The following is a 26406-nucleotide window of genomic DNA, read 5'->3' as shown; positions in this document are numbered from 1 at the left end:
ATCTTCTCTTTTATCAGCTTTTTCTTCTCCCCCTCTTGAAGATGTATTAACTAAGTTAAGTGGGGAAGAAACTCGGATGAGTATAAGCAAGAATACCCCAAGTGTATTAGCCACACCTTCAAATAATGAAGATAATGAAGGTGTAAATGCCGTTTCAAGACTGAGAAACAACTTAAAGACGTACAAGCCTCCTCATTTCAAAAACCAAAATCCAAGTGGACAAGGAGGAAGGCGGGACTATAGCAAGCTTACTTGCTACTTTTGTAAGGAACCGGGGCACATCAAACCCATGTGTTCAAAGTTAAAAAAGTTTCTTGCCATGGCCAGTACATCTCAAGAAGGCCCATCATCTTCAAATGAAGCCCTCTCTCTTCAACAAATCGTAGATGCTCTTCAACTCCTTCTAAAAGGGGCCACTTCCGGTGCGGCCATGTCAACCTCCTCTCCTCCCGGTAAGACTTCTTGGCTTTTGGATTCAGGTGCTTCCTTTCATATGACTCCAAGTTTTAATTCTTTTTCCGAGTATACAAAAAATCCCCTTCCATCCTTTGTTTCAACTGCGGATGAAACGTCTCTTGAAGTAAAAGGAATGGGTAACTTTGAAAAAAAAAGAATTCTTTATTCCAAAAATTAGATTTATACCCAAATTAAACTTAAATTTACTTTTCGTTTCTCAACTCTCAGATCATGGGTGTGATATAAAATTTTCATCTAACAAATGTTGGATACAAGATCGCTAGTCCAGGAGATTGATTGGGGAAGGCTCTAGGAAGGGTGATCTTTACTATGTCGATTCCCTTCAAGTTCCAAAGAATCCTTTTTGTAATGTTGTCCAAAAAGATATTAATGTATGACACAAAAGACTTGGACATCCAAATATTGTAAAAAATTCCCATTTGCCTTTTGTCAAAAGTTTATGCAAAAGTGATTTCACTTGTAATGATTGTATACTTGGGAAAATGAAAAAATTACCTTTCTTTTAAAGATCTATGTTTACAACTAGACCGTTTGAAATTGTCCATTCTGATGTATGGGGTCCGACACCAGTTTTATCAAAAGGTGAATTTGCTTATTATGTTATTTTTGTTGATGATTATACGAGATATTGTTGGATTTATTTTCTTAAACACAAATATGAAGTTTTTTCAACTTTTAAAACCTATAATATGATGATTAAGAATCAGTTTAATGGGAATCTCAAAATTTTTAGAACTAACTCAGGTAGAGAATACCTTTCAAATGATTTTAAAAACTACCTTGAAAATTATGGTATTCTCCACCAAAGATCTTGTCCAAAAACCCCTCAACAAAACAGGTTAGCCGAAAGAAAGCATAGACATATAATAGAGACAACCCGAACTTTGTTGATCTCTCAAAACGTCCCAAAAGGTTTTTGGGCTGAAGCTGCTCTTGCATCTGTTTATCTGATAAATCGACTACCCTTTAAAAACTTGAACAATATCTCGTCTTTTGAAAAACTCTATACTAAAGAACCTGACTATAATCGATTAAGAATATTTGGTTGTAAATGCTTTGTTCTTATTGATAAGAACGACAAGCTCTCACCTAAAGCAATTCTCTGTGCTTTTCTTGGATATTCCGAAACCCATAAGGGGTTTCGTTGTTATGATATCAAGAATGATAAATTGTATGTCTCCAGAAATGTGAGTTTTCTGGAAAATGTTAATGGTTTTGAAAAAGGTGAATCTTGTGAAGATAACATGGATTATTCTTTCCTATTTGAAATATTAGCTCATGATGATGATAATGAGGATAGTGATGATGGTTTTACTCCTAATGACATTAATGTAAATGAAGATAGTTCCCTCCTCTTCCCTTGGTACCTCAACATAGTAATAAAGAAGATTTAAGAGAACCTATAACATATATCCATAGAGATAGAAGTAATTTCAGGAGTGCTATTGAAAAATACAGTGAACCTAGTAGTTCTAGTTCAAAAAATGATGATCTACGAAGAACTGAGAGAAGTAGAAGAGTACCCTCTAGGTTTGTCTCATTTGATTCTTTTTCACCCAGATATAGGGTTTGTCTTAGCGCTATTCACTCTTAATTTGAACCAAGGAATTTTGAGCAAGCTAAAAAATGTATAGAATGGCAAGACGCTATGCAAAACGAACTCACTGCTCTTAGGAAAGCAGAGACATGGGAATTCCAAACTCTACCTATTGAAAAGAAAACCATAGGCTGTCTTTGGGTATTTAAGGTTAAGACTAAGAGCGATTGATCTCTGGAGAGATACAAAGCTCGATTAGTTGCTAAAGAGTATAGTCAAGAGTATGAGATTGACTATGAAGAAACTTTTGCGTCCGTTGCTCGAATGGTAACTATATGATGTCTCATCTCTGCTGCTTCTATCAACAAATGAAACATCTATCAAATGGATGATAAGAATGCTTTTCTGAATGGTGATTTGAATGAAGAGGTTTACATGGATGCTCCACCTGGAATGGAGACTCCCAAAGGGAAGGTGCTTTGCCTTAGGAAAGCCCTTTATGGTTTAAAACAAGCCCCTAAGGCTTGGTATGATAGGTTTAATTCTGTAATGATAGAAAATAGTTTTTTATCTTACTTTACTGATACTGCTTTATTTGTTAAGAAATCTAATACAGTGATTGTTATTATTTTACTTTTATATGTGGATGATATGCTTATAACTGGAAGTGATTCTAAAGGGGTTAAATGCATACAATCAATTTTAAAGGATAAGTTTGAAATGTCTGACTTGGGTTTTCTAACTTATTTTTTAGGTATTGAAGTAGCTTACTCTTATAGAGGGTATTTTTTGTCTCAAACTAAGCTTGCGTCTGAGATTATTGACAGGTCAGGTATTACTGATGATAAGGTTTGTGAAACTCCTGCTATAGTAGGAGCTAAAATGAAGATTAATGATGGTGGTCTTCTCTCCGATCCTACTCTCTACAGATAGCTTATAGGATCGTTGATGTATCTGAGTATTACATGACCAGATATCTCACATGTAGTTCATACGGCAAGCCAATTTCAGTATGCACCAACCTCCGTTCACGTGAGTGCTATCTTACGAGTCGTAAGATACATAAAAGGCACTCTAAATAAGGGAGTTTTCTTGTCCTCTTCCTTTGATTTAAAATTAATTGCATATATTGACTCTGATTGGGGAGGTGACCCGAATAACCGTCACTCCACCACTGGTTTTTGTGTGTTCTTAGGAGATTCACTGATTTCATGGAGATGTAAGAAGCAACAAAATGTGTCTCTATCATCAACTGAAGCCGAATATCGTGCCATGACGACTACTACTATGAAAATTGTATGAATCCATCAGTTGCTGGAAGATATGGAGATCACAATAGAAGGGCCCACCAAGCTATGCTGTGACAACAAAAGTACGATTTATATTGCTAAGAATCACACTTTCCATGAGCGGCAAATACATAGAAATAGATTGTCATTATGTTCGTAAGGCGTATCTCAAGGGAGTCATTGATCTTCCATATGTCACATCAGAATATCAGTTGACGGATTTCTTCACTAAAGCTTTGTGTGCTTCGTGCTTCAACTTTCTTCTTAGCAAACTTTAGGTCATCCTGCCCTAAGTTTGGGTGGGGGGGGGGTGTTAAATTATATAATCAAATCATGTAATGTTATATATATATTTTATATATATATAAGGTAATACATATACATATATTAATATATATGTATCTACTTATTATATATAAAATATATATTTCTATTATTTAGCTGTAGGGGTAGTTTAGTCTTTTTCTCATTTTTGCACAATACACACTCACAAATTCACAAATACGAACCCAAAGGTTGGGTGGATGAAATGGAAAAGTGCTACTGGAGTGCTGTGCGATCGTAGAATGCCATTGCGGTTGAAGGGAAAGTTTTATAGGACGACTATTAGACCCGCTTTACTATATGGTACGGAATGTTGGGCTGCCAAGAGACATCATATTCAAAAAATGAGTGTAGCTGAGATGCGGATGCTTAGATGGATGTGTGGAAATACAATAAAAGATAAGATTCGGAACGAAGAGATACGTAAGAAGATAGGTGTTGCACCCATTGAAAATAAGATGCGAGAGAATCGTTTACGGTGGTTTGGACATATTCGGCGAAGGCCTAATGATGCTCCAGTTAGAAGGTTGGAGAAATGGGAAAATATATTAGTTAAAAGAGGTCGGGGTAGGCCTAGGAAGACTTGGATGGAGATGATAGGAAAGGATATGAATGCTTTGAACCTCACCGAGGACATGGCGTTGGATAGAAATGATTGGAGGAAAAGGATTCATGTGGAAGACCCAAAATGAATTTCTTTTTTGGTTCATATCGCTGACCCCAATTGTTTTGGGATGAAGGCGTAGTTGTTGTTGTTGTTGTTGTTCTCCCTTTTCTTTTTTGTACCCTTTGTACTTTGTACCTTGGGGTGCCCACCACTAGTCGTTGGGCCCCTCCAACGACTATGTGGGAGCCCCTCCAAGGGTCTCTCCAAGCCCTATATAAAGGGCTCTCCTCCATTGTATTTTTTAAGGCTTTGGGATTATAGCCCAAGTTTGTGTTAGTGGAACTTATGACTTTTGGGTTCGTATTTGTGCATTTGTGAGTTTGTATTGTGCATTGTGTGCACAAGTGTTTCAAGTGTTCTTGTTGGGCGTTTGTATGTGCATTTATTTCCAAGAATATTGTAATATTGTTCGCAGTATCTTGTTGGAGATACTTTCACGGGGGGAGGGGTTGACAGGAAAAGAAAAAAGAAAAAAAAATGAGAATGTGGGTTTTGGGTTGGGTCTTAGTTCAACCCGACCCAACCCATAGGCCCACATACCCATGCTGCACCCGGTACCCGTACACGTGTCGGGCCGTGTCGACATGGGTACGTGGCCTGTTTTGCCGTGTCCCGGTAACATAGCCTAGCACACCACATTTCTTATTGATGGGCTTATGTATTTGTTCTTGTTATAGTGCTTCTTGATTCCATCTTTATTCCATTTTTATGTGCTTTCACTATAATATGTTTGCTGGCTAGAAGGCTTATTTCAAGGTTTATCTTTTCATGTTGTTTCATTGAACAACTGTTAGTTTATATGCTTCTATTATGTTGGATTGTAGGCCTGGTGATGCACTTGCAACCAAACTTTTTTCAATTTTTGAATGTATTTCTCCAACAGTGAGAAACGTAAGTTTCTTAGTACCAGATATGTTGATTGCTCATTTTTCTGTATTGGATATTATTTGCTATTGTGAGACAACATAAGATTCTATCACTAAGACGTGGATGTCAAATGCTTTTCTTTGTTGCTGTCAGTAAGAAAACAGCATGATGTTGCTATTGGTTGAATTTCTCTGTAGCTTTAGATTGATTCTTTGTTACCTTCGCTTCTAGAGGACTTGCTGGTCTGGCATTAACTACTTTATATTGTTTCTCAGTTTCACGTGCAGTTAAACATTTCTTGAAGCTTTGCATTTTATGAAAAACTGGTTAGAAGGGAATGAACTCTAGTTATGGTATGAAGTGGCAATGCTTCTGCTTGTATTTGCCATTACACTTCAAGCCAAGGTTTTCAAGAAGCGCATGGGAGACCGGTATCCGCTGGGCCTAAAATAAGTTACAATCATCAAAATTGTATTTTTTAATAAGAATCCAAGAAAATTTAAGAAAAGTAAAAATTTTAAAAAATGCATAATGCAGGGAACAATGATATTACCTACAAAAAAAATCATAATCACATATCAAATAATTATGAACTACATAAGTCATCGAACATTCAACATTCAAAATACTATGTTATGAGCTATGAGTGGCATGTGTATTTCATAAAGAAAAATGCAAATGATGAAATAATACAGATTAAATAATCGAACTAAGCTAACAAGTCATAAGATTCGTAATAATGTGTTTTACATAAACAAAAACAAAGTCAAAGAGTTTTTTTAAATACTTAAAGTTTTACTTTCAAAATTAAAAGGAAAAAAAGTCGATGATTTCTATCATCATCATTATTGTTGAGAATAGGTGGTTTTAGGTTAAGTTCTCTTATATTAGAGGTTTTCTGAAATTTTACTCTCATAAGGACTTAGATGTAATTTTTCCTTTTTGCCTCTCTCTATTTAATATAGAGAGAAACCCTAATCAAGGTTAACGAAATTGAGTTTTTCTGTGCAGCCGTCTCTCTCTCTCTCTCTCTCTACACAGGTGGCTGCTCCTTTCTACATGGTATCAGAGCCATCGATCTCGGGAGCGTGATCACGAAGAGGACTGATCTTCACCAACGAAAAAAAAAAATTCAGACTGCGAGAAAAAAAAAATCAGGTTTGCTGTTGCACTAGTGTGGAAGATCTGATAACAGATCTAGGATGTTACCCAGATCTGTCGTCAGATCTAAGGATGGATGTTACCCAGATCTGTCGTGATCTCCTAGAGCTGTAAACCGTTTTTTTTATCTGTTTTTTTTTTTCGTGGGATTTTTTTTATCTCCTGTCGTGATTTTCTGGAGATTGACGAGTTCCTGCTGATGCGTGCCTGCTGTGATTGACGTGCCGTGATTGACTAGTTCCTGCTATTTGGGTCACGCATCAGGCTTCTGTGCTGCTGCATCGCAGCCGTGTGTTGTTGGCTGTTCCTGCTGTTTGGGCCACGCAGCAAGTGTCTGTGATACTACGTGCCAGCCGAGAGTGTCATGTTTTCTGTGCTGATTGCGTGACTATCGTGATTCTGGATTTTTTTTTGTGTTTGCTGCGTGTGATCGAGATATGATTGATCTATTTAATTGTCTTTTGAAGACTGATTGGCAGTTATGCTTTATATGTTTGGGGAACAACAGTTGTCGTATTCATCTGTGTTACAACTGAATATTATTGTTGGTCGTGGTGTGTTTGGGTGCAGCAATGGTCGTGACTCCCTGCTGGGGTGAGTTGTGTTTCGTGTTGTATTAGTTTCAGCTATCCATTTGTCGTGGAAGCAGCAGGAGTGATTACCTGCTGGTTGTGGACTGTTTTTTTGTGTGGAAACAGCAGGGCTGATTCCTTACAGTGGTGGAAAATTCTACTTGAATACTTGTTGTTCTAGTGAGCAGTATGGCTGAAAATTCGAAATGTGATTAAAAAATGGAACAGATTGGGGAGTATAAGGCTTTTGCCAACCCCTTCTCGTATGGCTCTTCCGTTAGGTTGAATGAAACCAACTATGCCCGATGGTCCAGAACTTTTATGATGTCGGTATCTGGACATCGTCGAAAACACATTTTGTTAGAAGGCGAACCCACTAAGAAGTTGGGAAAATATGTTACTTGGGATGAAGATAATGACATAGTTATGTCATGGATCATGAATAGTGTTGAACCCCATATTGCAGATGGATTGATCTACTATAATACAGCCAAACTGATGTGTGACAATCTTCGTGATACATACTCACAAGAAACGAATGTGAGTCGTATCCTGCAAGTCGAACAAGAAATATATAATTTGCAACAGGGAGATCAGACCTTGGCCCAGTACTATGCTTCTCTCAAAGCTACGTTTGAAAGACTTAATGCTCACAGGCCTCTTTGTTGCTCGAAGTAAAAGGATCATCAAGAACAAACCATGGTTGCTCGTTTTCTTACAGGTCTTTCTTCAGATTTTTCTGTTGCAAAAGTTCAAATGTTGACTGGATCAGATGTTCCCACTCTTGCTGATGCTTACAATCGTCTGAGTAGACTTGCGATCTCTCTGCCACAGTCTCAGCCTGTAACTCAGTCATCTGCTCTTGTTGTCCCATCTAGTTATGGGCGTGGAAATATTCAGAATATCAGAGGACGAGGACGTGGACGTGGTATGGGAGGCAGAGGAAAGCTTCAATGTACATTCTGTGGAAAATCTGGACATTTAGAAGATCGTTGCTTGGATAAGCATGGTCGGCCAACATCTTCTTCATCAAAGTCATATACTCCTAAAGCAAATGTGACTACTCTCGAGGCAACAAATGTACAAAAGAATATCGTTGAAAATGAAAGTAGTATCACCCTTAGTCGTGCAGAATATGATGAGCTGATAGCTCTTCGACCTTTGAGTTTCACTCCTCCTTTAGCTGGTGTTGCATATTCAACCGGAAATCATCTTCATCCGACTGATAGTAAGTGGGTTATTGACAATGGTGCTTCCAGACATTTGTGTGGAAATTCACGTGTTTTTTCAGATCTTAAGGATATTAAGGCTCAACATGGAGTCTCCTTAGCCGATGGGAGCTCCTCCCCGGTTGTTGGTCAGGGAAATATTTCTATATCCTCCTCATTACAGTTGAATAATGTTCTTCATGCTCCAAACTTTCCTCAAAGTTTACTCTCTGTTAGTTGCCTTATAAAAGAAAAAAACTGTAGAGTAATATTTGATCCAATGGGTTGTCATTTTCAGGATTTGCTGACGGGGAAGAAGATTGGTGGAGGCTATGAAGAAAATGGAATTTACTACCTACCTCATCCAATGGGTTCTGTTCATGCTGCAGTGGAACATTCATTCAGTCATGTTCAGTGGCATCGTCGTCTTGGTCATCCTTCATTGTCAAAGCTTCGGTCGGTCTTTCCTCAGATTCCTTCCACCACATCATTTCAGTGTAAAGCATGTCAGTTGGGCAAGCATCATCGAAGTTCGTTCCCTTCTAGTCAGAGTCAGTCTAGTAATAAAGTTTTTGAACTTCTTCATGCAGATGTATGGGGTCCTAGTAAGATTCCTACTCGGACTCAGTGTCGTTATTATCTTGTTATTGTTGATGATTTCTCTAAGTTATCATGGGTATTTTTAATAAAAGAACGATCTGAAGTTCCAAGTCTTATCAAATCCCTAATTCTTGAAATAAAAACTCAGTTTGAATCTATTGTCAAGATTGTTCGCACTGATAATGCTCTCGAGTTTAAATCAAAAGGTCTGTTACAATTTTACCAAGATCATGGCATCCAACCCCAAACTTCCTGTGCCTATTCATCTCAACAAAATGGGGTGGCTGAGCGAAAACATCGACACCTCCTTGATGTTGCCAGGACCATTATGATTCAATCTAATGTTCCTGCGTTATACTGGGGTGATGCGATTACCACTGCTTGCTATCTGATCAACCGCATGCCTTCGTCTTCTGTGGGTGATCAAATTCCATTACATATCCTAAAACCTAATGCTCCACTTTTTTCTTTATCACCAAAAATATTTGGATGTGTTTGTTTTGTACACAAACTTGGCCCTGACCGTGATAAATTAGCCGCTCAAGCTACAAAATGCATATTAATCGGTTAACCAAAAAAATCAAAAGGGCTATCGATGTTATGATCCTATTTCTCGCCGAGAGTATGTCAGTGCGGATGTATCTTTCCTGGAATCCTCTCCATATTACTCTATTTCCGGTTCCCCGCTGCAGGTTGATCCAGCTGAGTCTTTTCCATTACCTATACCTCCTTTTCCTTTGGAATCTGTGCCCTCATTACCGAACCAAACTTCATTCTCTTCCAGATTTAATAATCCACCATTGGTATATCTGCGTAGAGCTCCACTTCCGCAAGAGCCTTCATCTTCTTCTTCTCTTAAGGTAAGTTCTACTGACAATTGTGATCTTCAGGATGATGATAACAGGCCTATTGCTCTACGAAAGGGGACAAGACAATGTACCTTATATCCCATATCTCATTTTGTCTCTCATGCCAGAATTGGACATCAGATGAAGTCTTTTATCTCAGCCTTATCTGCTGAAACTATTCCTCTGAACTATCAACAGGCAGAACTTGATACTCGCTGGAAGCTGGCTATGGAAGAAGAAATGACAGCTTTAGTATCTCAGCATACCTGAGATCTAGTTGATTCTCCAGCAGATGCTGACATTGTTGGATGTAAATGGTATATACAATAAAGTACAAATCTGATGGTTCTATTGAAAGGTACAAGGCCAGATTAGTCGCGAAAGGGTATACTCAGACATATGGAATTGACTTCTTTGAAACTTTTTCTCCTGTTGCACGGATGGGTACCATCCGTCTTGTTCTCTCAGTAGCTGTTCAACATGGTTGGAGCTTGTGTCAATTAAATGTGAAAAATGCATTTCTATATGGGGATCTATCTGAGACCGTTTACATGCAACAACCTCCAGGATTCGAGGTTGAGGGGGAGTGTCAGAAGGTGTGCAGATTGAGAAAGGCGGTTTATGGCTTGAAACAAAGTCCTCGTGCATGGTTTCAAAAGTTGTTTGACGTGATGTCAAGCTTTGGCTTTAATAGATCAGCAACAGATCATACACTTTTTATAAAGAAAACTAGCTCTGGCATAGTTGTTATGGTGGTATATGTGGATGACATCATTCTTACAGGAGATGATGTGAAAGCTATTGAAGCCACAAAGGCTCATCTTCAAAAACACTTTGTTACAAAAGACCTTGGTTCACTCAGGTATTTTCTGGGTATAGAAGTTGCTAGAAGCCGTGAAGGGATGGTTTTGTCTCAACGGAAGTATGTTCTTGACTTATTAAAGGAAACAGGCATGTTGGGAGCTAAACCAACAAATATTCACATGGACCATATAGTTCAGTTGTTTGAAGAAGGGTCAAAACCAGTTGATAGCAAAAGCTATCGCTCCCTAGTAGGAAAGTTATTATATGTAACTGTGACCCTACCAGATATTGCTTTAGCAGTAAGCAAAGTTAGCCAGTTTATGGACAAACCAACTGAGGTACACTGGAATGCAGCCATAATGATTCTTAGATATCTAAAATCCTCTCCTGGAAAGGGGTTATTGTTCAGGAAAGGTGGAACTCTGGAGATAGTAGCCTATTCTGATGCTGACTATGCTGGATCTGTAGTAGATAGAAAGTCTACCACAGGATTCTGTGTGTTTTTGGGAGACAACTTGATTTCATGGAGAAGTAAGAAACAAAATGTGGTTTCCAGGTCGAGTGCAGAATCAGAATATCGGGCTATGGCCCAAACAACTGCTGAATTGATATGGGTTTGCACTGTTCTTCATGATCTTCAGGTGAAGGTTTCCTCTCCAATGACCATGATGTGCGATAACAAAGCGGCAACATATATAGCAAACAATCCTGTCTTTCATGAGAGAACAAAGCACATTGAGGTTGATTACCACTATGTAAGAGATATGATTCAAGCTGGTCATATCACTACAAAATACCTAAAGTCGGAAGACCAAGTTGCAGATATGTTTACAAAGCCTCTTGCTAGGCCAAATTTCTCTAAATGTTGTGACAAGCTGAGCATGATTGATATCTATGCTCCAGCTTGAGGGGGAGTGTTGAGAATAGGTGGTTTTAGGTTTTCTCTTATATTAGAGGTTTTCTGAAATTTTAGTCTCATAAGGACTTAGATGTAATTTTTCCTTTTTGCCTCTCTCTATTTAATATAGAGAGAAGCCCTAATCAAGGTTAACAAAATTGAGTTTTTCTGTGCAGCCGTCTCTCTCTCTCTTCCTCTCTCTCTCTCTCTACACAGGTGGCTGCTCCTTTCTACATTTATCATTATCTTCTTCAGCCTCATTGACATCCTCCCCATATACACGGGTTCTTTGACATCCTCCTACACGAGTTATTCACTCTCGACTTCTTATGTTCCTTCTACATTGATCACTCTGTATCCTCTTCATTTAGTACATTGGATTCTTGAACCCATCCATCCAGCTCATAAAAAATTTTCAAACTTACAGGATCAAATTGCTCTTTGTGCTTCCTTTATGATAACTTTTTCAATGGCCTAAAAAGATGCCAAGTAAATAAAGTTTAGGTTTTGGTATCATATACACTAAATTCTTAATAATACATATGAAAAAAATAAATAAATTTTATATACCTCTGTCTTAAACTGCAAGTTATTGGTTGCTGGAGTTTGATATACTTGACTACATCCAACGCATATATCACTTATGTTGTTCATGTGGTTAGTCAGTTCATGAGCTCTCCCAGGTTGGTTTATCTTGCTACGACACGTCAGATCATTTAATATGTGAGGGACACTATGCTGTATGGAATATTCTTCTTGTATGGTATTTGAATCCAAGGATTTCCAAATATTTCATGAATGCACACACCAAATAAATAGATTCTATTGAGTTCTTGACAAAATGCTTTTAGAAAAGCATGTTTACAAAGAGGCTTACAGCCTTTATATATTCCCAAGAGAGACTAGCTGTTGGAGAGCTTTTAACAGCTAGCTGAACTAGCCGTTGGAAGCTCTCTAATGACTAGTCAATTCCAATGGCTAGTTAAGGCTAACCTTATTACAAAACTACCCTTATTCAAAAAGGGTACAGAAAACAAAAAACATTATGTATAATCTACACATATACACCAAAATTATCAAAATACCCTTAAGACTAAATTTACTGAAATACCCAGTTTGGTTCTAACACTTCATCCTCTTTCACAGATCTTAGAGCCTTTTGTGGTGTAGATTTGGGACGGTCTACTTGAGACTGTCTGGATTTTATATTTTTTCTGGCAACTCCTTAATCTCTTAAAATAGCAAGAAACAGAAAAGAGTTGCATTATCTGCAACTAAAGCATAATATAGGGCTATGACACAAGTTACAACTGAAATTGTTTGGATAAAATGGCTGTTAGAAGAGTTAGGAGTTTTTATTTGTAATCAGAACTCCTTGTATTTTGACAATATGAGCACCATCCATATTGCAGAAACTCAAAAATTTCATGAAAGGACCAAGCATATTGAGAGTACTGTCATTTTACTAGGAGAGCTTATGAGATGGAGCTATCTCTCTTGCGCATGTGAGCTCAAAGGATCATATTGCAGATGTGTTCACTAAAGGTCTTGCTCTACATTTTTGTTCATTCATTTTCAAACTTGGGATGACTCATCTTAGATCATCTCAAGTTTAAGGGGGAATGTTGAGACTTGTGTATCATGTGTATGACTATTTTGGGTACTAAAACCTCTCTTGTGTATGTATGTATTTCATTCTTTCTAAGGATATTCTTGTACATTTTCAATTAGTCTAAAGTCAAAAGTTTGTCTTGTAGTGAGATAAAGGGGGTGTCTCCCCGATATGGCTGTAATCTTTTCATTCTTGGCCTAACAAACTTTCTTTTAAGTTTTCCTCTATATTCACTCTCACCCTATTACTTCTCTCATTGCTTTGCTAGTTACTCAAAAGATAAGCGATTGAGCCAAAGCTCCACATGTTCTGGAACTTGTTGAGTAGATGATAGTGCTCTGAATTGTTTTGTTGGCACCTATGTCACAGGGATTCGGCTAGGAGGGTACCGCACCCGCGTCGACGCGAATCGACGCGGGTGCGGGTGCGGGTGCCGCACCGGGTGCGGGTGCCGCACCGGGTGCGGTCAACCCGATCCTGGGTGCGTTGACCGCACCCAGGATCATTAAGGTCCATTTTTAAAAAAAAAATTTTTTGCCCAAATGGGCTTACGATTTTTTTTTTTTAAAAAATTATGCAGCTTACAGGATCATTAAGGTCCATTAATGCTGTCAGCTGCTGTCAGCAGCTGACAGCAGCTGTGCTGACAGCAGCTGTCTGTCAGTAGCTGTGCTGAAAGCTGAAAAAAAAAAACCCCGCCTATTCCCCTGAACCCCTTTATTTATTTATATATATATATATATATTACATTTTTGCCCCTGCCGCACCCCCGCACCCGGTTTTTTTGGAAGTGCCGAATCCCCGCACCCGCACCCGCACCCGCACCCGCGCCCGCACCCGCACCCATGTGACATAGGTTGGCACAGTTTGTGTGTTATAAACTCAAACCTCACATATTCCTTTTTGAAATCAAATTATGATGTTGGAAAAGAAGGTGTCTTGGACTTTACTGTTCTGAAAGTACCGAGTTCTTGGCAAAAATTAGCACTAGCCATCATTGAGAGCCAGAGAATTTTCATGGCTCATCTCTTTGGATAGGGTTAGTGCCCAAATCAATATAAAAGAAAGGGATCCATTTACTTAAACATTGCATTATGTGCTTGGGAAATGAAGAATCAATTTCTTACCTCTTTTGGTTCTTCCTAGTGTTACCGGAAGCTTCTTAGGTAGGTGGGAAGCTCGCTTCCCGGAAACTCACTTCGGAAGCTCGATACTCTTCGCTTCCTAAACTTCATGGGAAGCTCGATTCCCCCACGCTTCTTCTATGCTTCTCATACACATGGTGTATGCATACTATATGTTTTTCTCAAGTTTCTTTTCATTTTTTTCATGTATTTTCTCTCATGCTTTCACTCACTTTCCATGTACTTTCTTTAAATTGGTAACCATCATTGTTAGATTTTAACAAAAAATCAACTCTTTTATAGAAAAATCATGAAATATAAGAATGATCAATTTTATTTTAGATTTTATTTTTTTCTGGTTTGATTCCAATATTGCTTCATTTTTTATTCATATTTCACTTTTAAATTGAAACTTCGCTTCCCGCTTCGTATAAATTTTAAAATGCCTCGCTTCTCGCTTCCGCTTCCCGTATCGTTTCCCGCTTCCGCTTCCTAGTTTGGCAACCTTGGTTCTTCCCTTTTTCTCAAAGGCTTTTCCATCTTGCCTCACATGTGAACTTGTGCATCAAAGATCTTTTATGCCCGAAAAAGCTTCAGAATGGGAAAAAATAGCGAGTGATTTGGAATTAGTGACTGCTTTCAGCATGGTGGATGGTCTAGTAGAAGGAACAAGGTATTGTCTTTGGAACCACTACATCATTGGGTGCAGTTTTGTTAAATTATGTATATATAAATATATATATATATACATATACTTATATATATACATTCGTATATATATTTTTAAGTATATATACGTATATATGTATATATACATAATAATATAGCTTTTTCCTGTTTTGTATAAACCAAAAACCCGATAGGGGTGTTTTGGTAATTCCACATGTACTTTTTTCTTTTTTACCTTTTTTCCTTTTTCCCCTTTTTCTTTTTAATTTTTCTGTTTTTACTTTTTGGAACCATAAAGGGGCCCCACCTATCTAGTCGTTGGGGCCCCAACAGTCATATTTATGACCGTTGGGGCTCCCAACGACTATAAGGGAGCCCCCTTTATGATCCTCCTTTAATGCTTTCCTCCTCTATATAAAGAGGAGGTTCCCCCTTGTAAACGTATGGGTTTTTCACCCTTCTCTTCTTTTCTTCAATAATATCCAACTTATGACTTTAAGTCATTTTCTATTTTTGAGAGTTTTGTGTGTGCACATTTGGTATTTGTGTGCTTGGCTCTTGTGGTCACTCTTAAAGAGTGCCTTTTGCTCTATTGGTGCTTTCGCCTCTTTTCATTACATGGTATCAAAGCATGGTTGGTGATTGGGCTTTTCTTATGTCATCTTGGAACGCGTGCCTCTCAAAGTTTTGAAGAAATGAAGTATATTTGGTGCCGATGGAACGTGACTCTAAAGTGGAGCTTTTTTTTAAGCTAAATGGGTCCAACTATCTCATGTGGGCCTCCGCTATGGAAAATCATCTAAGAGGTAAGAAACTTTGGGGTTTTGTTATGGGAACTACTCCCGAACCCTCTCTTGTTCTCACCAAAATCGAAAATTAGGTTGAAAAAGCTTTAGATGGCGATGAGCGCATCAAAGCCATTAATGACCATCAATCCAAAATTGAGGATTGGGAAAGTAACCATGCCAAAATTTTGGCATGGTTTATGAACAATGTTGACCTTAAAAATTGTGCGAATATTGCCAAATTTAGAAGGGCCAATGAGGCTTGGTTTTTCCTTAAGGGTATGTATACCCAAAAGGATCTTGCTCGACAATTTTTTTGTCAAGAAAAAATCCGTTCCACCAAACAAATGGATATGAGTGTCCGGGACTATTTTAGCTCTCTAACCCATCTTTGGGATGAGCTTGCCCTTCTTGAGCCTAAATGGGTTGCTCCGCAAGATATTGAGCTAAGAAGGGAACAAATTGAAAAGGAGCACTTTTTTTAATTCCTTCATGGACTTCGCCCGGAATTTGAACAAGTTAGGGCATCTCTTCTCCATAGAAGCAAAGGCCTACCTATTGAAGATGCCCTCGCCGAGATATGTCAAGAAGAAACTCGACTTGGCTTGAGCATTAAGAGTGATGATGTTTTGGCCGTTACGAGGCCCGAATCAAATGTTAAAGTATATAGACCTCCCCACTTTAACAAAAATAATAATGGGCCTAGAAAGGGAATTATATGCCATTATTGTAATGAACCGGGGCACATTAGACCGGTTTGTCCAAAACTTAAAGGAAAGGTTGCCGCGGTTGGAGAAAATTCTCCAAAGAAGGAAGAAAGTACCAAAGAGGGAGATATCAAAGAAACTCTTAATCATATCTCCGAAGTTCTCCAACACCTTCTCAAGACTTCTCCTTCAACATCCGGAGCCGCCATCGCCTACTCTTTATCACCTCCAGGTATGTGGATACTAGACTCCGGTGCTTCTTTTCATATGACATCTCATAAAAACTCTTTTTCAAATGTTTTTTCCGAACCCATGTCCTCCTATGTTTTAACGGCCGATGGAACATCATTGAAAATTGAAAGTATTGGAACACCTGACTTCAAAAATTCTCAAAACTTTTTCGTTCCTAAAGTAAGAATCGTTCCAAAAATTAATTTAAATCTTTTTTCCGTTTCCCAAATCACCGATCATGGATGCCAAGTCTCTTTCTCACCTAAAGATTGCACAGTGCAGGATCTCTAGTCAGGGAAACTGATTGGGCAAGGCCATAGAAGGGGTGATCTCTATTTTATGGTTTTTTTGACGCTTCCATCTAAGTCATCTTGCAATCTTGTAAAAGACAAAAGTATTAGAATTTGGCATGAGAGACTTGGTCATCCAAATTTTGTAAAAATGTCTCTTTTTCTTTTTTTGAACAATACTTGTAAAGACAATCACATGACTTGTAAAGATTGCATTTTTGGGAAATCTAAAGCTACTCCATTTCCTCAAAGAAGTTACTTTACCACTCGGCCATTTGAACTTGTTCATTCCGATGTGTGGGAATCCTCCCCTATTTTATCTAAAGGAGGTTTTTCGTATTATGTGGTCTTTATTGATGACTTCACTCGATTTACGTGGATATACTTCCTAAGTCGCAAATCCGAAGTCTTCTCCTTCTTTAAAGAATTTCATGCAATGGTTAAAAATCAATTTTTGGAAAATCTGTCTATTCTTAGGTCCGATTCGGGAGGTGAATATATGTCTAATGATTTTCAAAGTTACTTAAAAGAAAATGGAATTTGTCATCAACGTTCGTGTCTCAACACTCCGCAACAAAATGGTCTTGCGGAAAGAAAGCACAGGCATATAATAGAAACTACAAGAACATTATTGATTTCAAAAAATATCCCAAAATCCTTTTAGGCCGAAGCGGTTCTAACCTCAACATATCTCATCAATAGAATCCCTTCATCCTCTTTGAAAAATCTTTCTTCATTTGAAAAACTTTACAATATGTCTCCCGATTATAAAAGATTAAGATTTTTTGGATGTAAATGCTTTGTTTTAACTCGCAAAAATGATAAACTTTCTCTTAGGGCTATTGAATGTATTTTTTTGGGATATGGCAAAAAACAAAAAGGATATCGATGTTTTGACATGCTTAAGAATAAACTTTATATCTCAAAAGATGTCACATTCCTCGAAGAAGAAAATGGTTTTTCGCACCAACCAAATGAAAATATTGACTATTCCTTTTTATTTGACTTGTTACCTCAAGAAAACATCATAGATGATCATGTTGATCCTAGTGAATCTCTTAATGAAGATCTTTTTGAACATCCAAATAATGATCAAAACTTAGAAGAAAATGATTCAAGACAAATACAAGTCTACTCTAGAAGGAATGAAAGAAATCCTTCTTGTGCCCTTGAAAAATTCTCTCAAAGTGAGTCCATAGAAGAGACCTCTCAAAGAAGATCAAATCGTATTCCCAAGATACCAAATAGATTTGTTTCTTATGACTCTTTTTCTCCTAACTTTCGATCATGCCTACTTGCTCTTCACTCCTTTCATGAACCATCTCATTACAATGATGCTAAACAATATGCTCATTGGAATGAAGCTATGGAACTTGAACTTAATGCCCTTAAAAAGGCGCAAACTTGGGAAATCATTGATCCTCCCAATGGCAAGAAACCCATTGGATGTAGATGGGTGTTTAAGGTAAAAACTAAGGGTGATGGTTCATTAGAAAGATATAAGGCTAGGTTGGTAGCCAAAGGATATGCCCAAGAGTATGAGGTAGATTATGATAAACTTTTGCCCCAGTTGCTCGAATGACTAGTGTTCGAGCCCTTATTGCTATAGCCTCTGTTAAAAAATGACCAATCTTTCAACTTGATGTTAAAAATGCCTTTTTGAATGATAATTTAAATGAAGAAGTTTATATGGAACCCCGTCCAGGTATGAATTTAGATGGAAAAGTTTTAAAATTAAAAAAGGCTTTATATGGACTTAAGCAAGCTCCTAAAGCTTGGTATGAAAAGTTTAGTAATATATTAATCAAATTATGTTTTTCTTCTTGCTATACTGACACTGCTCTTTTTGTTAAAAGGACATGTGACTCCATTATTATGCTTCTGCTGTATGTTGATGATATGATCATCACTGGGAATGACAAAAAGGGAGTAAATGATGTTAAGTCTATGTTAAAAGATACTTTTGATATGTCTGATCTTCGTTATTTGAGATATTTTTTAGGAATTGAAGTGGCTTATTCCGCGCGAGGATACATCTTATCTCAAATGAAGTTAGCTGCAGAAATTTGTACCAAATCAGGAATATCTGATGAAAAGAAAGTTGAGACTCCCGAAGTTATCAATTCGAAACTAAGACTTGAAGATGGTGTTCTTCTTGAAGATCCAATCCCCTACCGTCAATTAATTGGATCCCTCACCTATCTATCCATCACACGTCCAGACATGGCTCATGCAGCGAGCCAGTTTCAGCACGCACCTACTACGGTTCATATGACGGCCATAATGAGAATTGTGCGATATATCAAAAATACCATCTCTAAGGGACTCTTCTTATCCTCTTCCTCATCTCTTGAATTGACTGCTTTTACTGATGCTGACTGGGGAGGAAATCCCAATGATCGTATCACATGTGAACTTGTGCATCAAAGATCTTTTATGCCCGGAAAAGCTTCAGAATGGGAAAAAATAGCGAGTGATTTGGAATTAGTGAATATATACATATACTTATATATATATACATTCGTGTATATATATATATATATAAGTATATATACGTATATATGTATATATACATAATAATATAGCTTTTTCCTGTTTTGTATAAACCAAAAACCCGATAGGAGTGTTTTGGTAATTCCACATGTACTTTTTTCTTTTTTACCTTTTTTCCTTTTTCCCCTTTTTCTTTTTCCTTTTTAATTTTTCTGTTTTTACTTTTTGGAATCATAAAGGGGCCCCACCTATCTAGTCGTTGGGGCCCCAACAGTCATATTTATGACCGTTGGGGCTCCCAACGACTAGAAGGGAGCCCCCTTTATGGTCCTCCTTTAATGCTTTCCTCCTCTATATAAAGAGGAGGTTCCCCCTTGTAAACGTATGGGTTTTTCACCCTTCTCTTTTTTTCCTCAATAATATCCAACTTATGACTTTAAGTCATTTTCTATTTTTGAGAGTTTTGTGTGTGCACATTTGGTGTTTGTGTGCTTGGCTCTAGTGGTCACTGTTAAAGAGTGCCTTTTGCTCTATTGGTGCTTCCGCCTCTTTTCATTACAAGTTTAGCATTACAGCTTGCTCATATCTGAAATGGCCAGATGTGGATTGTTCTTGGATCAGTCTGTCATGGTTGTGTCATGGTTGCTGTAACTCTGGCCAGATGTGGATTGTTCTTGGATCAGTCTGTCATGGTTGCTGTAACTCTTAGTAACACATTGTCATGTGCTTTTGTTTAATTTTCATATAAAATTTTAATTCCACTTGAGAAAAATGAAGTCCTTGGGAAAAGAAGACCCTTAACCCTGAAAAGGATGCTTTAACATCAGAACCAGCCACTTGTGCCAAAGTCTTATATTGGTCTAATGGCACTTAAAAGTCCATTTTAAGCATGGTGCTGATGACACAGTCAATAGAGGTCAATGAAGCACCCTGAAGTTAAGCAATAAAAGCAATATGTATAAGAAAAGTGCACTCTGTTAACATCCTTTCATGTATATCCTTAGAGATAGCGATCTGTAGTGAAAAAACAAAGATTTTTCTAGCAACTTCATGTGATTTTAGCATCCTCAAGATCTGCAAATCCTGTAATCAAACATAGCAGGTCCATGCTGCCAAATCCTGAAATATCCACATGCACGAACCTCTGTTTTGAGAAACCAAATTTGAATGTAAAATTGGAAAGTTCAATAAATATTCTGAAGCCATCATAAAGAGTACAACTTAAAAAGCATAGACTTGTGTTTTGAAATTCTTGAAATGCTACAACAGTGCCATTGAACTTTTAAAATGTTTTTGCACAATGTATTTTACTTTTCTCTACTGCTGTTTCATTGCTATTGAACTTCATTATATCTTTAGGTCCTTTTCATGTGTGTCTTTTATCTAAAATTTCTCTCAATACCATGGATTTGGGTGGATATTCGTTTGAGTACTTGATGGGATGGGCCAGACATTGGATCAGAATATGGGGCTGGTTCCTATTGACTTAGGCTTGAGTTTAGTCTGCTGTGTGTGTGCTCTATTTGGGCATCATTATGTTAAAATTTGACATGCATTCATGCCTAATATGACTTTGATTGGGCTCCAGTAAGCTTGGATTTCATCCAGGCCCAAGGGGCCCTATTTTAACCGTCATAGCCAGGCCTGGCATGATCTTTACTCTTGATTATGGTGGTATTGCTGGCTTCTATTAACGTGGTTGCATTATTTATATAACAATGTGAAAATTTTAAAATTATTCTTGTGGTTCTCCAACTTTCTGATTTTAATTTCACTTGCAATTGCTTATAATAGTAATTGTCCAAAACCGGTTTGTCACTAGTGGTTAGAATGAAATGGAGTTGCTATCACATAAATATGTACATTTGATGGCAGACCTTTTAGACTCTGAAAAGTTAGGACAATAAACTATACAGTACAAGGTGTTTGCCTTTTATTTTAGGCAACAGCCCAAGAATGATCAAGGGGATAGTTCTGAAATATACTGATGATAAAATCCGAGATAGTCTCCAAAACGGGAGTGGTTCTAATCTAAAAAATCCGATTGTTTGGTCATCAAGAAACAAACATCAAGAAAGACGAATAAAAAGAAAGAAAGGTTAATTGATAAAAGAGGCATAATTTTTTAGGTGTGATCCATTTTATCTATACCTAATATAATGTATTGATTCATAATATTGGTCCTAAAAATATGAATTCTGTACTCCAAAATATCTTGATATGTGATGAATACATACTAGAGCTGCCAGTCGAGGAAGTGGAAAGCATGAAACGCCGGTGAAGCGAATTGTAAATTGTCTCTGAAGCAAGAAGAGAAGCGAACCAGAAGCGACCTATGAATCAAACTAGAAGTGGACCAGGATCTGATGACGAAACAAAGAGGGAAGCAACTTAGGATTCAAGTGAGAATCAAAAGGGGAATTGAATAAGAATCGAAAGAGAAACAAAAATGTATCTATATTTTTTCTAATTTACCAAAATATAAGATTTATGTTATATTTTGGTAAATTAGCAAAAATATAATGAATATGTTAAAAACTTAAAATGTTAAAAAATCTTAATTTAAAACATAAACAATTAAATCATTTGATAAACTTTACTCCCTCCATGCCATCTATTCTTGATATTTTCAACTAAAATATGCCTGATGAAGCTTTCACTCGCTGAACTTGCCTCTTAATTTTTCTCATCAACTCTTTATTTTTTGCAACCACACGATAAAAGTCAATCCCAACACGCTTTCCCTTTGGAGCTTGCATGAGATGCGCAAAAACTCGACTATATAACCCATGATAAACAATTTTATAGCCCTACACATGAACTTATGAGTTTCACCTTGTTTGCCTTGCCCACTCTTCTTCTATTTCCATACATGGTGCCATAGTACTGCTGTTCTATGCATGCTAGGTGGTTCTGAGTCATCTTCATTATACTCATCTATATCATATTCTTCTTCGTCTTATCAAAACAATTTGCATCCCCTTCCTCAAAGTCAAAAGGACAATCAAGCTCCTTATCATTTCTTTCATTCTCAACACCACTAGTAGATTCATGCTCCAAGTTTTTAAGAGAATCGTCCTCGTCACCATAACTGCCGGGCTCATTGTTTGTGAAAGCCATTAGTGAAGCAAATAACAAGCAAATATACCTGCATCACAAAAGTGTAACACTCCAAAATTTTCAACTTATAAAATTTGAAAACATTTAGAAAAAACCTTTCAAATTTCAGGGTTTGGTTTTAAAGACATCAGCAGAAGCAATTTCTTTTTAGATAGGAAAACAAGTTGACAATTCTGGGCACGTTAGCTTACAAACCAACCTTATCCACAAAGAATATCCAGGACGCCAGCAGAAAGAGGGTGATCTTGAGCCATGTTGCATCGCGCCATCGGCTGTCTGTAAAGTCGTACTTGCCACCTGCCCATGAAATGTGTCAGTTTCATAACAAACTGCTAGGTACACAAATAGACAATGTAAAATAAATAAAGTAGGACATCACAAGATAGTTTATTTCATTGAAAGCAGTAGTAGCATTTGTAATTGCGATAAATTAAATTTGAGCAACATATGCAAAGAACATCTAAACTAAAGGAAAGAGACAACACAAGATGTAAGAAACATTATGTGCAGTTAACTAGCATAGGTAGTTAATTATTACAAGTAAAGAACTACATAAGTAGTTTAACTCACAAGTGTAATGCCACAACAAGCATGAACAATTAAACTAGCAATGAGAACGGGTTAATTTATGTTTCGATATTAGCTGGCCTTGCGGGTACGCAAAAGACACGAATCGTAGAAACAACTGAGACTAGTTCAGAGGTCTATTATGCCATGTATTTTCAGTACCCCGAATAGCTAGTTGAGTTCATTTTTAAGGGGACGGTCGGTGACCGAGAGAGAATTTCCCAAAGGCCACTTGTTCCACTTGTTCCAAAGGATGCATTCAACTTCTGCAGAAGTGTTGAGCTAACTTTTGTAACCCCTTTCCCCTAACTCCGATGACTGGGGAAGCCGAGTCTTTTGCCTGTAACTGCCATTGATGACTTGTTCATCAGAGTTTTGTACCTTCTCGTCCTCTCTTTTGATGGGAGTCAGCGGTTTGAATGAGTACGTCAGGTGTTAGTTAATTGATGATCTATTCTGCATGCCACTAGTTTTTCAACCAACTCGAGCATCTTGCCTGTGAAAGCGAATCATCACCATTTATGTGATCTCAATAGGGGCAGGGGCAGCATGCTCCTGCCGGCCTACAATCATCAAAAGGGGAGGGGGCAACGGTCCTGCCCCATCGGCTAAAAAGGAAGGCGGCAGGGGGTTGAAACCCTGCCCGTCAACAGGTCAAACAGAGGCAGGGGCGCAACCCCTGCTTTCTGAAAAAAAGACAAAGGTAGGGGACTGCGCCCCTGCCTTCCGAAGGTCCAGTGCAAGCAGGGGCCTTGCCCCTGCCTGTCAATAGTCCACTGTGGAAGGGGCTTGGCCCCTGTCTGAAAAACAAAAGAGAGGCAAGGCAGGGGCCAAGCCCTTGCTCGAATCTCAAAGGGAGTGAGGGTGCGGCATGGGGCCGACGGCCCCCTGTCGACCCTCCGATAGGTAACCGAGAGAGAGGGGGGCGCAAGGAGCCTCCCCTGCCAACAGGGGGTGCAGGGAGGGGGCTCAATCCCTTCCTTGCATACAAAGAGAACCGAGAGAGAGGGGGGCGTGAGCCTCCTACCGACCTTCCGGCAAGGCCAGGAAGAGGGGAAAGGTGCGGCAGCGGGCATCGGTCCCCTGTCGACCTACCGGTAGGCACAAAGGGAGCGGGAGGTGGAAGGCACGACAAGGGGGCCACTGGCCTCCCGCCAAACGCAAAGAGAGCGGGGAGACGTGGTAGGGGGCCGTCATCCTCCTGTCGGCCTCTCGACGTATCCAGAGAAAGGGGAGAAGGGGAAGGCCCGACAAGGGGTTGTCGGCCTCCTGCCGGCCCTTCGGCCGGCCCTCCGGCAGCTCGAAAAAGAGGAAGACGAAGAAGAAATAAAAGAAAAGAAGAAGAGGAAAAGAGAGGGAGGGCGTTCCTTCGAGGTTTCCAGCGTTGATCGTGACAAGAGGGAGGAGGTGCCGAGGTTCGGTCGCACGCAGGGAGAGAGAGAGACAGGGAGAGGAGAAGGGGGAGACCACAGGGAGGGAAGAGGAGAGGCTGCACGGTGAGGGCTTCCCCTTCTTCCTTCTTGTGTTTTTAAAACAAGGGGGGGGGGGTGCGATATGGGAAACCCCAAAGGGGTTTCCTTTTTCAGTCGAGGGGGAAGGGGAGAGCGGCGCGGGGGAGGAAGAGGGTTTTAAAAACCCTCGCCCCCCTGCGTCGGGTGTGATAACCCTAATGGGTTATTAGATCCGGATCGAGTCCGGATCTGACCCGGGTCCGAAAAGTTTTTTTTTGTGGGTTTTTACAAAAGTATGTATACAATACATGCATCAGTCTAAACTCTAAAGTTCATTAAGAACTCTAACGCTATGTCACATGTGCGGGTGCGGGTACAGGCGCAAATGCAGCGATGTGGCACTTTAAAAAACTTATGTGTGGGGAGGGTATATATATATATAAATAAATAACAGTTTTAAGTTAACACTGAGTGTATGTGTGTGCATTTATGTATTTATATATATAATATAGATAAAAATGAACTTGATTAGGGTTAACTGAATCTACTTTTGGATAGAAATGGACCTCATGTGGTTGACTTCACCTAACACAAAGGAAGCTATGTCCAAGTGTCGCACCCACCTGGGTGCGGGTGCGACGCGGGTGCGGTGCCCTGTTAGAAGAGTCCATGTGACATAGCTCTAAAGTTTATTAAGAATTAAGATGTCGGTGGAAGTGGAACTATATAACATTAGCACAATAAGATGGTAAATGCACACAAAGCAGGACAAAAACTATAGACAGTGTTTTGGCTTTGCCAAATCATGCAAAATTTCTAATACCAATTTTGAAAAAGGTGGTGGATTACATTTGTATTTGCTCTAGCATTTCGAACTACTTGAAACCTTTTAGATGAATCCAACATGATATGAATAAAGGTTGGAGAAAGGATGGGAGAAAACATTTAAACATTCGAATAAAGTATTTTCTTTATCACCATCACTCAAATTTTCTTCTTTAGCATTCAACAAAGTACCAATTAACTAAGCAGTAAACAACACAAAGTCCACAAAAAAGAGGAATTAGGGAATCATTTATTAATACTTAATTCCTAACGATAAATTTCATCATCTTTTATATGTGGTTCTGTATCTCAAGCAGTAAACAACACAAAGTCCTTCCTTGTAGAGAATAGGCTTTGACTCCACAAACCAAAATACACTATTAGTGTTCCCATCTAAAGATATAGTGGGCTTTGTGATTATAGTCCAAAACTGTCGCCTTGATTCTTGAATCCCTATGACACATCAACACTAAAAGCTGAAAGAATTAACTGCTCAATTTAACATTTGAAGCATTCAAAATAAAGCTAGTATGTAAATACTCCTTTATTTTTTATCAACTGAGCAAAAAATAAGCATTGTTACTCACAGAACAAGATACACAATCATCAGGCTCATGATCATTCTCTTTCCTTAAAAATTCATCACGTTATTTCGGATTACATTGAATGTTTCCTTTTTCTTTTCTTTTTTTGGGTTTTTGCCCTTTTCCAGGGGTACTTGCTGCATAAATTAAAAAACAAATAATAATTTTCTATGATCTAAAACAAGCGGCATTACAAGGAGACCATAAGGATAAGTAAATCTTCTCAAGGTTAAAAAAATGGTAATTGCTATCAGCATCCAAATTCTCAAATAATAGAACATTAAATCAGCTTAGAGAACAATCATTATGCAGTGTACACACCATACACTATCAAATTTGCTGGATTTTATCTCAAAATGCAGAAAATAACAAAAGGCAAAGAAAAGGATGTGAAGAATCCTTGCAAACAATCAAGTTTTCAAATAACTTGATACTTCAAATACTCAAGACACAAAATAAATGCACAGTGTTTATAAGCTTTACACCACAAAAGAAGTGCAATAAATGCACAGTGTTTATAAGCTTTACACCACAAAAGAAGTGCAATAAATGCACAGTGTTTATAAGCTTAAGGAGACAACTCCTTAATGTAATTCTACATTCAATGGGCTCACATAGCCCTTATTTATAAGCATACTTAAAGAGTCGTTGGGCTACCAACGGCTCTTATTAGAGACGTTGGGAATCAGCCCAACG

At 38.4% G+C, this 26406-nt stretch overlaps 1 protein-coding gene across 3 annotated transcripts in view; it reads left to right on the top strand.

The window, feature by feature from the left end:
• Nucleotides 1–26406, top strand: part of LOC149834864 (uncharacterized) — a 254912-nt gene that overhangs the window by 81702 nt on the left and 146804 nt on the right. For all 3 annotated transcript variants that reach the window (XM_090011592.1, XM_090011593.1, XM_090011591.1), the window contains one exon: nt 5119–5185. In XM_090011592.1, coding sequence (XP_089867718.1) covers nt 5119–5185 — 67 coding nt within the window. The remainder of the gene's footprint in view (nt 1–5118; nt 5186–26406) is intronic.

The sequence above is a fragment of the Nuphar pumila genome, chromosome 6 (genome assembly GCF_984573655.1).
Source record: "Nuphar pumila chromosome 6, dmNupPumi1.hap1.1, whole genome shotgun sequence".
Classification (NCBI taxonomy): Eukaryota; Viridiplantae; Streptophyta; class Magnoliopsida; order Nymphaeales; family Nymphaeaceae; genus Nuphar; species Nuphar pumila.
The sequence above is the reverse complement of the archived record's forward strand: the minus strand, read 5'-3'. Positions and strand labels throughout refer to the sequence as shown.